We start from the raw sequence: 17699 nt of genomic DNA, 5'->3' as shown, positions 1-17699 counted from the left end.
ATGAATAATAGTTGTAAAATTGAAAAAAATAATAGCATTTCAAAAGAGAGGAACCTTAACCAAAAACGAAAAAGAAAAAAAAAATGAAAAGGAACAAGAAAAAAGATATAGCATTAATCAACAATAATTCTCAAAATAAAACACCATAAGAAAGGAAATAAAATTGAAAGGAAAATTAAAGTAGAATAATATTGGATTGTTTAGGAATGAGTAATAGCCTTTTTTCGGTAATAGAGGAATAAATAATAGTTGTAAAATTGAAAAAAATTTAGCATTTCAAAAATTTTTGATTGTGAGCAATGGGAGTCGAACCCAGATCTCCACGACCACAACATGGAATTCTGACCATACAACTACGCACACATTTCTGCTACATAAATAAAAGTACTTACAAACGGTTTCATTGTGGGTGCTGGGATTCGAGCCCAGGTCTCCACGGCCACAACGTGGAATTCTTACCACTAAACTACACCCACAAGGTTGTTCAAATTACAGTTATAATATTAATATCTAAGAGCAAAAAGTTACAGGACTTTACTCTTTTCCCAATTTACATTTTACTCCAATGCTATCGTAGCTGAAACTATTTAATGTACATACAATTTGGAGTGAGAATTCCAATTCAAGTATGCTTCCAAAAAAAAAAAAAAATGTAAATTTTTGATATTGGAACAAAGAAATAGCAATTTACCTGATTCGTTCGGTCCTTGCGGTGGTGCTCCACCGTTGAGGATTTCTTGGTTAATCGGGGTGGCGGGGTGGGAATGGAAAAATTACTTTTTTATCCCGGATTGGGATCAAGGTCATGAGGGATTAAGAATGTCCTCTACTATGTCCTGTCTCTCTCTCTCTATATATATATATAATAAAAAAATTCTATTATTATTATTATTTTTTTATAGTTTATGTATATATTTTTATTTGATTTTAAAAAAATATAAAAATATTAACAAGTTTCAAATATATTCTTTAAAAAATTTAAAAATAATATAATAGAGAAACGGGATGGGGAACAGAGATTTTCGCCCCTAAAAAATCCCCGCCCCAACCTCAACTTCATAATACATGGGAAATGAAGCAAGAATGAGGATGGGAAATTCTCATAGGACGGAAAATGGGAGAGGCCGCCCTAGCCTCAATGGGCGTTGTTGCCCGAAGGGATGGGTATCATTGTTTTTAATTCCTTCTTTGAATCTCATAAATTTGAAAAATATTATGCATAAGTCTACTTATATTAGAAACAGTAAAAGAATTGCAAGTATTACCGAGGATGGTAGTTTAGTAAAAAGAAATCACTCGGTTTTTATATTTGCAGGTTTGGAAGTTAAGGTTCGAATATTGACAAATCATATTATTGCTTCGAATGGTCCCATGTTGCAATGCTGCGTAGTGTAGAATTATGGCCTGATGCCTATGATACTACCAGGAGGCAAAAATTACAAGTTAATAACTTCTCCATTAATCCCTTTCCGCCAACCAAATTAATCTAAGGAATCATGGTAGATGTTCTAAGCAATTGAATTCTAACCTCGTACCTCATAATTAATGGGAAATAAATCATGTTGCTGCTTGTTTGTATTGTCCTTTTAACAAATATCAAATATAAACAATCTTCCTAGAGTGGAAACACGAACGTTTTGAAGGAATATTTTACAAGAAATGGAACGCATCTTGATTAGCAAATTTTTGATTTAATTAAATAAAAAAGGCTTATGTGATAAAGATTTATTAATTAATTGTATTATCAATTATTATTTGATCTGAACTCTTAAAAATCTAAAAAAAAGATATGATAATTTTCAAAATTTACCATATAAGAATTTTTAATTTAATAAAGTCAGAGACTCCTTGATTAGAGAATTTATATATATATATATATATAAGGATTTGATATGCTGAGAACATTACGAGGAACTTATGAATTAAGAATTCTATGAGGTCCATATAGTAAATCACCTTAAATAAATAATTACATATATTTAAATATTTGTTGTTGCTTTTTTTAAAAATAAATAAAACTAAATATAAAAAAGAGTAACTCATAACAAGTGTGCGAGATACACTACTATGTGGTAGCTTAAATAACATGCCTTTCTCCATAAGTCCTTCAGGGGTGATAATTCATGTTGTTGCAATTCGTTTATTAATTATGTCAAAATTACTCAATTTAAATACTATCTATTATTAAACCGCGTAATAAATTATCAATCCAAACACAATCTGTTTAATAAACAGGTAATTCGGCACAATTCATGTAATCTAATTATTAAACAAGTTATTTTTTTATCATTAAACGAGTCAATTTAAGTTAGTTAACATGACCCATTATACAAAATTGACCTATTTACATAAAATTGACCCAATTACATTAATTAACATGTTTAAGTTAATTATTTCATAAACTAAAACCCATTTAATCATTAATTAATCCTAAGTTAATATATATATATATATATATATATATATATATAATATATATGGATGTACATATATATAATTACACTTACAAGTTTACACATTGTATATGTTAACATAAAAAATCTCATATAGTTATTAAATATATATATATATGCTTATAATATAACTAATACTATTTTTTCTAAAAAATAACATTAAAAAAAAACTTTAATAATCATGTTTTCAAATTTCTAGGTCTTTAATACTCTTTGCCATGTTAATTTTTATTAACTTGAATTTAATCTTAACTGGTTTATAGTAAATCTAAACCCATTAATTTTGTGCCATTTTTAAATCATGTTATCATATTATGACCCAAATTATCACTCATATTCTTTAATGTCCTTACCATATCAAAACTTTATATATATATATATATATATATATTCTAGATCAAGTTGAGGATAAGTTATATATAATCCAAAAATTTTAAATGATTAAGTTCATTTATTTTTAACTTAAAAAGTTGAAAATATCTTCATTGTTCATTTATTCTTAACTTAAAAAGTTGAAAATATCTTCACTCGAACTTCATCATATATATATATATATATATATATATTTAGTCTTCGATAAAGTCAATGTGATAATATTATACTAAAAGCCTATGAATTCATCTGTTTAAAATTAGTTTTAAAAATAAGTCCAACACAATTAAACAATCTCAAACAAATTTAATGAGTGTGATTAAGGACATTAGCATATTATTCGAATCTACCAAAAGAAAAGTTTATAAAGTTAAGATAAAGTGCAAATCATCATTGTAGATTGGTTATTTACATTGCATTCTGACTAATACGAACTATATTTTGGTTTTATTATATCTTGATTTTAAACAAAATATCCTAATGTAATAATTCTTATGCATACATATATATATATATATATATATATATATACATACAATAATGCTATAGAAAGCTTGCCCACCTCCCGTTTATAATTTTGATTAACTAAAGATGTACCGGTGGGTACCAATTATTTATATTAAAAAAAGCAAAATAAAAAATTTGTTTGAGTCAATTTTCAAGAATTAACTTTTTAAAATAAAGACTATGAGAGAAATATAGAATTCTTTGGAGAAATAGAAATAGTATTAAAGCTGTTCGAGCACCACCTCGATGAATCTCTTTCGTATATTGATATATATATATATATATATATAATTTTTTTTTATAAAAATTTTCATGTCAAAACTATCTATATGGTTTTTTTTTATCAATATTTAAATCTTTTCAAAAACTAAGATTTAAAAATATATTTTGATTTTATATAAATTTTCATGGGTTCATTTACTCTACTAAATTTATATAAAATTTAAATACACTTTTACATTTTAGTCTTTAAAAAAATTAAATAATTGATTAAAAAAATTCTAATGATTTTGCGTCAGACAGTCATTGATAGAAAACTGACTTTATATATATAGTAAAACCATGCAGAAAGAAATCTATGCACAACAGTAATTTATATCTTCAACAATAAGCTCTCTTTAAAGGTAGCCACTTGGACTATATATTTACCAAGAAATAAGAGTAAAAAATTTGTAAATTGAAAACAAACCCATAAAACAGTGTTAAAATATCACTATACATTTATTCAGTAAGAAAGAGTAATCCAACAAGTTTTAGATTGTTTATCAATTAATGTCTAATGTAATATTGTTTTATTCATTGAGAAATTAATATGAAAAAAATTAAATATGTAACATAGAAACTTAATACTGTATCAATAAAATAATATCACATCAAATCATACCTGTTACATTAATGAATTAGAAAAGTTGTAAAAGTACAACACTTTGGGAAACACAAGTACTTACCGGGCGGCTTCATATTTTTCATATTGTGTGTATACGGTCAAATCCATCATAACACCCATATATATTATACATAAAATAAACTGAAAATAATGAAAAATCACATAACTGGAGCGGAGCTCTCTACAATACTTTCGGTAGTAACTCATTTTATGGATAAAATTACACAATTTATAGATCATGTTCCTCGTTTTTTGGAGTGATCTTACCATATTTCACAAAAAGTGGGATGAATGTAGAAATTCCCCAACAAGAGCTGCCACTACCAGCAAAACCATTACCAGGAAGCCAAAACCACGTGAATAGAACCAACACAGCAGTGTTGACATTAATGAAAGTCTTGACAAATACAGGTGCATAGTCAAAAAGTATCGCAATCCAGTGCACAATAGAAGGATGACTAACAGGTCACTTTTCATTGATACTATATGGCAAAACGAAAATGTAGTTTCTATTTTATAATTCACAGGTTAAATTTAATAGACCCTCAAAATCTGAAAAATAAACACAAAAATAAAGGATGAAACAAGAAAGAGAAGGAGGGGTGAGTTGCTGCAACATATCTCAAGACTTTCTTCTATCTCCACCCATGCACGGAATTACATACAAAACAAAAACAAAAACAAACGTTGCTTGCGCAAATGAATTATACATATTTTGTGGGTTGCTTCTATTCCAACAAAACTTTCAAATAATGTTTGCTTTAGTTACTCTATGAAATTTATGGTTACTTGAAAATGGGAGCATAACAGATCTTCACGGGTCTCCAACGGAAACACTGACTACGGGAAAATCCATTTGCATGCACTGGCCTATAAATAGGTTTAATCACCACCATTCGAGCATTTGTTCATAGTTTTCAGCATGCAGCTCTTTACTCTAAAAACTAAAGCTGCTCGCCACCACTCAACGTTAGTGTACCAAGTCCAAGATATCAAAGAAATCATAAACCTGAAACACAACTAAGGGTTTTCCTTCAGAGGACTAGAAGTTCCATTTTTCGTTTGTTCTGAAGGTGGAGGTTTCTGAGGTGTTTTTCTCAAGAAGGTTTTCATGTACAGGGAACCAAAGACAATAACCTGGCAATGCATCCAAAATTGATGTTATTTTTGTGCTGAAAATTCTAAATAAACTGTAAGAAAATTTTTCGAGGTTGAGACTTACAGCTCCAATACACTGCTCCCAGCTCAAGGGATGATGAAACCAAATGCATGACAGCATAATGCTAACCAACTGCATCACCAAAGAGAAATTGAGAAAGCATGATATATCAGACGCATGGTTGATTAACAGAGTAAAAATATTGTTCTGAAGAATCAATCTTTACCTGTCTTGTGGTCATTATTGTGGCAAATACAAGAGCACCAAATGTGCGAATTGTGTAAGAAATGAAAAACTGACTAGCTGTTGCTACCTGCAACAGATATCATTAGCAATGACAAGCTTCTCTTTCAATTTCAGGGAAGTGAAAAGGAAAGAAATACAAGAAAAGGGCGGGTATAGGGATTGATGCATACACATTACAAGTGCATAATACATATGCAGAAGGAACTAATGGCATATAAGACCTGCTAAAACGTACAAACATTTTTTCAAGTACCTAGTGAATAGAGGATGTAAAGAAAAGAAAGATCACTCACAGTGGAAAGCAACACAACATCAAGGAAACAATCATTATGGCGAGCAACAAATTCTATTGCTGGCAGTAGATGGCCTTGCAATATTAGACCTAAGGAAGTAAAAATATAAACAATCAATAACCAAAATGCAAGATCAAATATGATAAAAGTAAAGGATGCTAGCTAGAGAAGACATATATACATTTTCTTTACTTTGGATGATGTAAGGTATGATCAAGAAGATGATATGAAGTGCATCACATAAAGCATGAAAAAAAGATCTTGAATAACAACCGCATTCCACTAAGTATTAAAATTTAAAATGAAACCACAAAACATATTAAATGATTTTGGAGACAAGGCCATAAATATTCTGCAACCCAACTGGCTAAACCAACACAAATGAACCATCTTATAAGACACTTCAGACAACAAGATGAAAGCTGATATAAAAATGAAGGTCAAAAACAAACAACAATAAGAATGTTACCAGTAAAGCTGAGAAGACAAGAACACAACGTTGTGTAGAATATCTGATTGTGTATCTCCATATCATAGCCTTTAAATAGTTTATCTTGAAATGTGCTCGTAAAGCCATCAAACCTATAATATACATAAATGAGCATCTCAAAACAGTCAAATGAACTACCTCCAGACTCAGCATCTATTCTGAATCATTTTAAAGTGCATTATCAATGTTAAAAATAATTTCATTTATTTATTTTTCCATTGTAGACATACACATGTGAAACTTAAGAATACAGTCTCAGTGGAGCACCCATCATAAAATCCGGATTATTGGAATGACTGTACTAAAGATTAGAGGAAATAACTCATTTTGGATGAGATATAATTGCTTAATATGTAGTCTGCAGTATTAAGTGGCATTGCCATCGTGAATCTTTAATATCCAAGAAATAAGATTGTAGCACTATAGGAGTGTCACATACCAAACAGGCTTGTCAGCATGAGAGCATAAGGAATTTTAAGAGCACATCATAATCAGAAAGGATAAATTATATACAATGAAAAAAATGATCTAATTGTGAACTTAGCAGCTAATGTTTCAAAATCAGAGTATATCAATGTCAACCAAATAAACATAGGAAGTAAGTTTCAAATTGATACCCAAGATAACCAATCATTAATGAAACTCCCCAAACAGTGTTTTCTCTTCCTTTGCCATATGGACTAATGTCAGTTCCTGCCTACAATCAAAAGTACATTACAATGAGTATTTAGTACAACTTATATGAAAGCATAGCACTACTACCAGTCAAGGTACTTGAGCAACATCAACAAAAGGATACTTGACAAGAGCCTCATGTACAGAATAAATGACAGTGCCTTTTTAACTAATTCAGAAGAAGACCATGCAGGAATGCAAGCAAGATAATACTCGTCGTCACTTTATTACTCCAGAAATAGCTTTCCTTTTCAGTCATGTATAAACATTATGGGTTGTTATATGATATTGTCAGTAATATCAGTATAACCATGTATAAGCAGAACTGCAGTCATAATTGAAGGTCCACGGAACTGGGGGTTACATTTAGTCAGATATACAGAGGCGGCATGCTTCCAGCAGTTACCCAATTTATAAGACAGGAAGCCTGAAGTCTTTGAGACTGAAGTAAGGCCCCGTTTGGGAAGTGTTAAAGTTGAGAGGGAAAATGATTCTCGGGATTTAGTTCCTGGGATTTAGTTTCCTGACAATTAATTTTTCTCTTGGTTTGTTTGGTAAGTAATAGAAAAGTTGAAATTTATAAGTAATTAAATTTAACATTGTATTATAAATTAAGGGTAAATATGTATTCTAAAAAAATTTCAAAACTATTTTATCTGAGATTCTCAAAATGACACCTATGTATGTGGGAGCAACTTTCCCACATATTTTCCTACATTTGTGGGAATTTAATTTCCTGGACCCACATTTTTCCATCTTACAATAAATATCCAAACAAAAAAAAGTTATCACTTTCCCAAGGAAATTAGATTCCCACTAACTTTACCTCTATCCAAACATGCCGTAAGAGAATTTCACGAATTATGTTGGAATACATTAAACTTAAAGGTCAAGTTTCACATGGTAGAGTCATAAACTGATAATACATAAGCATAAGGATTGAGGAATATAACACATTCAAGATTTTCAATGAATTAACCATGGAATAATTAAGAATTCTGAATGAATCATTTTCTTTGTGGGATTATTTAAAAGAATTCAAATCAAATGCATAGTAAGATGTCAACATCTATAACGCAAAAGTATCTGGCAGTAACTATAATTGCTGATTTTGTTTAAGCAATGAATTAATTTACAAAAAATTCAAACTAAATGTTTTGTAAGATATCAGCATTTAGGACCATATCCTAGTTATGACCATTCACATGTGCATGCCTGAATGAAACATTAGTGGAATTGGAACAGGAATCAGAGACTAGGCCATAGTCATTACCGGATACAGAATAAATATTGAACAGCCTACAGTCACTAGAAAAGCCAACAGATAGTCATTTCCCTTGTATTTCTTCTGCATAATGACAGTGCCCCAAACCTGCGTCAATAATAAAAATATTATATATAAGCCAACTAAAGAATAATGACTACCATATTTGCAGCACTAATAAGATTTCGCACATATAAACATTCATGCAAAGTGCATCTTCAAATTAATTTCAATGAACAATGAATTTTGGAAGTTATAATTTCTGGACAAACTTTATTACATATTTTTTATCAGGAATATAAAAAATAAAATAAAAAATAAAAAAAATTATAACCTAAACCACCCCCTCTAGTTTTCCTTTCCATATTACTAAAACTCAATCCATGGATTACCTAACATCAGATCAATTAGTCAAGTCATTCCAACTAAACCTATTGTTTCTCAGACATCACAAAAATGGATATTCACTTAACCAGGAGCAACTGGTCTACCCATTTTATTGTTTGTATTCTAGGAGGCACACATGGTATACCCATTGGTTAAAGAAGACTGAACAGTTAAGCCTTGTGCTCCCCAGAGATTTCCTACTCCAAATTAGAACAAAAGATTACTCACCCTGGCAAATTTTTATTGAAACATTGGTGATTAAGTATAGTAAGTGTAAATCCAAATGGGAAAATTTTCAGCCATTACACCTGCAGTTCAAGGCATAAGACAGAGCAAGCACAGAAGGTTTTCTATTGTTCAAGAAAAACTGTATATCTGACATAATGTGAGACAAAAACAAAACAAAACAAAACAAAAATGAAAGCAAAGAGAAAATTCAATCTACTAGACTAAAGCTTCTTAAATAAGACAACCAAAAGTTTGCCAGACATAAGTGATTAAAAGGAACACATATTGTAAATTGATAACCACAATGATTAAGTAGATAAGGCTATCTTACCATAACAGGTATCATTTTTGCACATTTTGCAAGCGTCTGAACAGGAAAGCTGACATATTTAAGGGCCTGAAAGAATAGTTGTAGTCGCTATAGTGATCAAACAACAGACATTACTACTCAAATAGCAAGTGGAAAAACTTTTGGCCAAAAAAAATAAAAGTGGAACAACTGATTCAAAAAATTTACCAAAATACAATCAAAAAGGATTTTGTAAGTGATATTCGAAATAGAGACGGCTTACCTCGTACTGGCATGTTGTGGTTAGTATGTTTGATATAGAGACAAGGCAATACTTGTAAACTGGAGCAACAGGACCCAAGGCTTTTTTACTCGCCTAGAAAAGAGTAGAATAAAATCATACATATTCAAAAAAATGAAAAAATTAAAAGAACTTCCCACATAAAAATGGCTGCTAGCATGAAAATGCAAAACCCATTCAAATTTTTATGTTATGAAGTTGATCACTTGTGAATAAACTCGAACTTCATCATGTCCAACCAAGACAGTTATAGTGATTTCCCAATAAAAGCTACTTACCAATAAAAAACCAGCAGAGACAGCAGATGTGGTAACGCGGTTGCATAAAACAAGAAATAATGAAAACTTAAAAGGTTCCTTGTTCAACCCATAAGGAACCCTCATGATTTTCTCCTGTAAGAAACAAACTTTCATCAACACCAGAAAACACCTTTGACCAACTTTAGACTAACTTGTGAAAGAGTCCATTTTACTTAAGAACAAATTAAGTAGTTACATATTAGATAACATAAATTAGAGCATGTATAAATCATGGATACAAAAGAGCACCTATTGAACAGTTGGAAACCGTAGTTCCATTACCCTTACAGTCCAAGCTACTTATCGCGGCCATGTAATTTACACCCTATGTGAGGCTAAACACCCTACAATCTTCGAAACTCTTATCAAAATATTTAAAACTCCAACCACGGGTTAATTATCTAAACACCCCTATGTGTGGCTAACCGCACTACAGTCTTCCAAACTCCTACCAAAATTTTTAAAACTTCAACCAGACATTAAAAAACCAAAATGGCATATGGCCAAAAGAAAGATTCTATGGTCTCTAAATCAAAAGAAACCAACCAATCAACATTCACCGAAGCCAATATGCTCATTGTTTCTTTCCCATTTCTTTTCTATTAAAATTGGACCCTCATCAGTTAAAAGTCCTTACAATGAAAATTTTCAGATCATCAGTCATATTATGGTTTTCTTGCCTTTCAGAGTTCAAACCCAAAATCGAAAGAGAAAATAGCCTTGCCTTTCAAAATTCAAACCCAAAATCGAAAGAGAAAATAGCAAAACTGAATTGCAAGTGGCCAAAAAAGGAAGGCAATAATGCCATATAAACCTGTAAAACACCATAGCTAACGAGAGTGATCATGATTCCAGCCACAGCAAAAACCCCTTTCAATAACTTGTTGTCTTTAAGAGCACCCGTCGATATTGGTTCGGCCATAGCCCATCCACAGCCAACCAATTCAAACCAGCAATCTGATTATTCAACCACCAAATCAAATGTTAAAAGAAACAAGAAATAAAATAACAAATATATATATATATATATATATGGTAAATAGTCAGACTAATCAAGCAAAAGTTTAAGGCACAGAAAGAGGGCTTTGGAGCTTACATTCTTTCTCAGAGAAAAAGCTATACAAAAACGATGTCGTTGAATGCTCAAAGACACGCTCTCGCCGGAGCACCTCCGAGAAAATTTACGGTGTCCGAAATCGGGAGCAAATGGATTAGCAAAACCAGAGGGATTGAGGGGGAGAAAGAGAGAGAGGAAGAGTGAGCTTCCAAGGTGTAGAGCTCTGGGGGGGGAGAGAGAGAGAGAGAGAGAGAGAGCAGTCTCTGAGAGCGAGAGAGAGGTAACAGTCACACCTGCGCTTCGAAATCGCCGGCGTCTTAGTCTCGTTTCTTTTTTGGGCTCTAAAAAGTCGTTCCACGTCAGCTCACCTCGACCCCACTAGCGGGTGAACTAGTCGTACTGGTAGTTCCTTTCACTTTAACTTGGTCAAAAACAGCGACATGTGGCTTTCAATTATTGGTTCATCTCTATCATCCGCAATGGACATGCAGTGGTTTCCATCCCCATCGAAAGTCAATATGGAAAGTTGGTCAAATACATCATGGTAATGAAAAACAATTAATCGTAACTGCAAAAAACAATATTATGTTTATTTAATCTTTTTTGTATCTTATATAATTTTAAAAAAGGTAAAAAAAAAAAAAGGGTATAAAAATATTACTATTTTCAAAAATTAATATCCAAATATTAAATTTTTTTTTTTTGCCTTTTTAGATATAAAATTACTAATTGAATTCAATTAATAAAATTGCTAATTGTTTAATATTTTTGAGATATAATTGAATATAAATAAATTTTTATTAATTTCAATTTTGAAAAACTTCTTTCAATATAAATTGCACTAACAAAAATAATAAATCTATGCATAGAAAAAAAATATATTTTTTTTAATTTTAGTTCTGAAAATAAATCTAATTAATTTATTTGAATTAAGATATAAAAAAAATATAAAGGTAAAAACTAGAGGAATACAAAGTCTAATTTTTTACAAAGAACAATTAGTAAATAATTAAAATTATAAATTTATAAAAAAAAACAAAAATTAAAACTATTATGAGAATGAACAATATAAATTCATTAAAATAAATTATCACTCATAAGCTTACATTTTATTTTAAAATCATTTGCACCAAAATTGCAAATGATATAGGTTAGATACTAAAATTAAACAAATATAAAAAATTAGTGAGTAATAAAGGATGAAAATAAGTGAGTAAGATGAAAAAAAATGCACAAACAAATGAGAAAAAATATATAAATGAGAGGAATATTTAACATATTTTTCTCTTTTTTTATTATTAAAATATAATCAATTACAAAATATAAAAAATCTAATTAAACTTAATTGGTATTATTTTTCAAAAATAAAAATAGTTAAAGATAATTATTGTAATAAATAATCAATTAGAATTCACCTAAAAACAAATAATCAATTAGAGATAATTTAATTTTTTTAAATCAAAATTCTTATACTTTTAAAATAAATTAATAATTATATTCTATTTAATATATGTATATATTATATATATTGATTTTTTTTTTTCAGGGGCCTCAAGAAAATGGGAGCCCTAAGCATGGGCCTTAGTGGCCAATGCCTTAAGTCGGCCCCGGAGAACATCCAAGGGGTGGATCAAATGGTAGAAAACTGACAAATCCATCATACCTGTTTGCAAGAGTTGCAGGTTGGATTCTTGGTAAGCCTCATCTAAGTCTTAGTGTGGGTTCCACGTGCTGAGCATTTTAGCAAAGGGCAATAGGGACAGTTACAGGTTGGTGGGCTGAGCAGTCTATAGACTCCTGCATGGTTATAAAGCTACAGCTGCTAATGGCCCACAGTTTCCTAAAGTCTTGATCGAGAACAATTACCAAGAGGCCCATTTTTAATTCACCAAAAAAAAAAAAAAAACTTATAAGTCATGATATATCATTTGGAAATAATTTGAGATTCCAAAAATTTTCCTTACAAAAATTTAAGAACTTATGAATAACTTGTTTTAATAGTTTAATGTATTTTTAATAAGAACTATAGTTCCCTAAAGTCTTGATCGAGAACAATTACCAAGAGGTCCATTTTTAATTCACCAAAAAAAAAAAAAAAAACTTATAAGTCATGATATATCATTTGGAAATAATTTGAGATTCCAAAAATTTTCCTTACAAAAATTTAAAAACTTATGAATAACTTGTTTTAATAGTTTAATGTATTTTTAATAGGAACTATAGTTCCCTAAAGTCTTGATCGAGAACAATTACCAAGAGGCCCATTTTTAATTCACCAAAAAAAAAAAAAATCTTATAAGTCATGATATATCATTTGGAAATAATTTGAAATTCCAAAAATTTTCCTTACAAAAATTTAAGAACTTATGAATAACTTGTTTCAATAGTTTAATGTATTTTTAATAAGAACTCCCTAATTAACTATTCAACTAAACATTCAATTTAACTTTTTTATTTTTTACTAGATACATATCCCGTGCGACGCACGACATATATAATTGTCATACATTTATTTTGATATTAAATTGTAAAAATAAATTGTAATCAAATCATATATAAAGAATCATAAAAACAATATTAAACCAAAACTTTCAATTCAATATAATTATAAAATATAAAAAGTAAATGCAAAATAACAAATTAGATTAAACAATAGACATTGTAAACCTACTATCAATAGTTGACAAATATATAAAAAATAATTAAGTTGGATTAAATGAAGAAGCAAACGCATTCAATGATAACTTATAAATACTAAATTTATTATAATGTGAGTAATGCTGTCTATTAGATTATTTATTTTCCTATTCCTACTTATTCAAATTTTAATTGTAAAATATTTTTAGTAATAACATAATTCATAGATTCAATTTGAGAAACAAGATATTGGCATCAATTTAGGAATCAGGGGCCATTCTTTACCAATTTAACAATATATGTATATATTGTTCACCGTTACTTATATGTATATATAATATAGTATTCTTCTTTTTATTTTTCTTCCTTTTTAGAGTATATAATTTTCTAAAAATATAAAAAAATTAAAAAAATAAACTAAAGAAACTAACTACTAATAAGAAAAATGTTGACCAATTTAACTGATCCTAAAACTATTTAAATTTTAATTGTTTTACTTAAGGATGGATATCAATTTATCTCATAAATAACCTCTTTCCATGATTATAGTTTTAGGGTCAATTATTTTAGGGTTAAATATCTTATAATTTGATTACTTGACTATCTTATAAAAAATATTCTATATTTTTTTACTTTTTTAAGTTCATAGAAATGGAAAATAATTTATTAGATAATCAAATAAAGATATGTATATGTATATATAACTTAGTATTTGATACTTTGCAATTTTCCAATATATACTTTACTTTTTATATTTTACTTTACCAATTTATTTTGCGATTCGATACTTTACTTTTTATACTTTGCAATTTTTCAATTTTTCAAGTGTAAAATTGTCATACATATATAATTGCCATTAATATATTGTTATATAAATATATTATAAATGGAAGGAACAGTGAAAAATATATAGGTAAAGTCATGGATAAAAATATGCAGAATAATTTCTATTAGATAATCAAATAATCAAATTATGAGATATTTAACCCTAAAATAATTAACCCTAAAACTATAATCATGAAAAGAGGATAACTAACCCTAAAACTATAATCATAGAAAAAGGTTATTTATGGGATAAACTGATATTTATCCTCAAGTAAAATAATTATACCAATAGTTTTAGAGTTAATTAAATAGGTTAACATTTTCCTTATTAGTAGTTAGTTTTCTTATTTTATTTATATATTTTTATTTTTTATATTTTCAAAAAATTATATATTCTAAAAAAGGAAGAAAAAAAATATGTTATATATACATATAAGTAACGGTGAACAATATGTACATATATTGTTATTTACATATTAAAATGATTTTCTTCTTTTATAAAATAGTTTAATTATTAGATTTTCTGTTATTGTGTACAAATTTAACATATTAATATTAATATGTTATGAAGAAACACTATCATGAAAAATTATAATATGTTCTGAAGAATTATTGCTAAGTAAAATGCACTGCTAATTGGAATTTTTTTTGTTTTTTTTTTTTTAAAAACTAATTGGAACCTTAAACTAATTTGAAAATATAACTACTATTCAGGATATAAGCTATTAGGATCACGGCATTAAGACACCTTAATCAGAAAGGAAAATTATAACTAATATTTCTAATTTTGTATATACCATTGTTCAAAACTAATTGTCATTAGAGAATTTGTTTCTATTTAAATTAATATATGTTATTTTCCATAATTAAAGGACAAAGATTTTTCCCTTAAATTAATTCTAGTTAGTTAGAAATTAGACTTTATTTTTGAATTTAATTAATTTGCATTATATATATATGAAGTTGAACTTATTTTGAATGTTAAGTTAATACTAATTAAGTAGAAGTTAAAATTCAATTTCAATGATGCTGATTGTATGTAATTATGCTAAATATAAAAAAGGTTAATAAAGTTTTTACTTAATTGGATCAATTAAATTAATTAACAGTCAACATAATTAAAAAGGAAAAAAAGTTAATGTTCAAAGGAAATAAATGAATACTTAATTAAGATTATCCAATTAGTCAAATCTATGGTCTTTAATTTGAGAGAGTCCTTTCCAAAAAAATAAAAATAAAATTTCAAAAAGTTGAAACATATATAATATAATCAAATCACGAATGGTATTGGGTATTCTCCTATTTCAGCCCTTAATTAAGATAAATATAATAGATGATATCATAATATCCACATAACACATCTTACCAACTGGATGGGATTAGAAAATTGTCTATAGACGAATAAAAAAATTATTTGTTATTATTCCGAATACTTTCTTCTTAAAAATTAAGGATATTTAATAGAGGAAAATTAAGCAAAACAACAAAAACAAACTACAAAATATTGAATATCGAAATAATTATATTAATCAATTACAAAAACAAAAATATTGTCTGCCTGAAAAAAACTATATTGTAATTTATACTAACTAAAATAAAAACATTCTTTTTATTTTTTATTTTAAACCCAATAAAAAAAGCTTAATAAGAAAAAAAAAACTATAATATCTAGGACAAACGTTTAATTTCTTTAAGTTACTTCTTATTCAATGAAGTTATCCCGAAGTCAGGGAATTCCAGTACCACTTGATTGCTAGAACGATCGTATTTCTCTTTCTTACATGCCTTTTATCTGAATAATCTCTTGTGTCTTCTTCTTTTTTTATCTTTTTCTTCTCTATCGTTTTGAAAAAGTTGATAGATAAAGGTGAATCAATAATTAAATATTCTTTGTCAAAAGCATTTTTTTTCTTTTTGATCATCATGTCTTGATTCAACATTTTCAATTTCAATCAAAAATCCATAGCATAGCTTACATACATCTTTATGATTAACATGATCATGTTTAGGATCCATAAAAAAAATATATATATATATATATTGGAATTAAAGAATAAAAAAAAAATTGAACAACTAAAACATAATATGAGAGACTAAAAACTAACAAAATATTGAATACTGAAATTTTAAATAATCGGGAGATGTCACTTATATATTTATAGCTAAATATGTTTAACTTATTTAGTAAATAAAATAAAATTAAATATTAAATATGAAAGTACATCTTACTATACATTATTATGGTATATATTAGGCCATAATTTGATTATAATTCCTTTATTAGATAGTATATAATATATATTTAGCCAAAAAAACCACGATGCTTTCTAAAAAGGAAGGTAATACATAATTCCTGCATCACTTAATATTATATAATATAATATAATAATAATAATAATAATATATAATTTTAAAAAAATAAAAATATATATTTGGTAAATAAAATAAAATAAAATATTTTAATTATTTTAAATTTATTTCAAAATTATTACTATATATAATAATATCAATTGTTTGGTAGTTATGAAAAATTATAAAAATTAATTTTATATATATTTGATTATATTCATATGTGGAAGATAATAAAAATAATAAATAATAACAAATAATAAAAAAAATAAAAATAATATATATATATATATATATTTATATATTATATAGATGATATAAATCGGACCGAAAAAAAGAAATACTGTTTAAGTTTTATTTGGAGGTTTACTTATTTACCCACCAAATAAAAATCAATGATACAAGTGGTTAAAAAAAATGCTTTTTTTAAGACCCACCGAGCCAAGTGAGACATTGGATTAAAATATGCAATTAAGGGGGATGTATTCAATTTAGAATTTGAAGGATTTTAAAAGTCTTTTAAAGTTTTGAGATATTCGATTTAGATTTTAAAGGAATCCATACAAGTCTAATGATATTCAATTTAGATTTTGATGGATTTTATAAAAGTCCATTAAAATCTAGATGTATTCAATTAGGATTTTATAGAATTCTTTTAAAATCTAGTTGTATTCAAAAAGTCATTGATTTTAAAATATTTTAAAAAATGATGGATTTTAATGGATTTGAAAGGATTTTAACAGAAAAATTGTAAAGAAAATTGTCAATATGAAATCCAGCTTTAAATCCAAAGATTTCATTGGATTTTTATAAAATCTTTATGGAACCTGTAGAATTCCATAATAATCCATCAAATATTTTAAAATCTATAATTCATTTTAAATCCATCAAACTCTAAATTGAATACATCCCTCTAAATATGGTTATAGACCACTTAATTTTTAAGTCACCACCGAAAAGAACTTTTTGTATTTTCCTTTCT

General features: G+C 27.8%; 1 protein-coding gene and 1 non-coding gene across 2 annotated transcripts; both read right to left on the bottom strand.

The window, feature by feature from the left end:
- Window positions 1-404: 404 nt before the first annotated feature.
- TRNAH-GUG (transfer RNA histidin (anticodon GUG)) lies at window positions 405-476 on the bottom strand. The gene has a single exon. It is a non-coding gene; the product is annotated as a tRNA-His (tRNA).
- A 4195-nt stretch (window positions 477-4671) lies between these two features.
- On the bottom strand, window positions 4672-11237 carry LOC107405109 (UDP-galactose/UDP-glucose transporter 5). Its single transcript, XM_016012121.4, has 12 exons — window positions 10946-11237; window positions 10664-10806; window positions 9829-9942; window positions 9533-9625; window positions 9292-9357; window positions 8355-8453; window positions 7024-7103; window positions 6386-6498; window positions 5917-6005; window positions 5604-5690; window positions 5441-5509; window positions 4672-5355 (listed from the first exon to the last, which is right to left on the bottom strand). Exons 2-12 carry the CDS (start codon window positions 10769-10771, stop codon window positions 5239-5241), a joined length of 1035 nt encoding a protein of 344 aa, XP_015867607.3. The 5' UTR covers window positions 10772-10806; window positions 10946-11237; the 3' UTR covers window positions 4672-5238.
- Between the last annotated feature and the right edge of the window lie 6462 nt (window positions 11238-17699).

The sequence above is a fragment of the Ziziphus jujuba genome, chromosome 10 (assembly GCF_031755915.1).
Source record: "Ziziphus jujuba cultivar Dongzao chromosome 10, ASM3175591v1".
Classification (NCBI taxonomy): Eukaryota; Viridiplantae; Streptophyta; class Magnoliopsida; order Rosales; family Rhamnaceae; genus Ziziphus; species Ziziphus jujuba.
Note: the sequence above shows the minus strand (reverse complement) of the source record. Positions and strands in the feature narration are given on the sequence as shown.

Coding starts and splice junctions, on each gene's coding strand:
- LOC107405109 (XM_016012121.4), bottom strand. CDS start 10,771: ATGGCCGAACCAATATCGACGGGTGCTCTTAAAGACAACAAGTTATTG. Junction 9,626..9,828: donor TCTCTGCTGGTTTTTTATTG/GTAAGTAGCTTT, acceptor ACTCTTTTCTAG/GCGAGTAAAAAAGCCTTGGG. Junction 5,510..5,603: donor CAATAATGACCACAAGACAG/GTAAAGATTGAT, acceptor TTGGTGATGCAG/TTGGTTAGCATTATGCTGTC.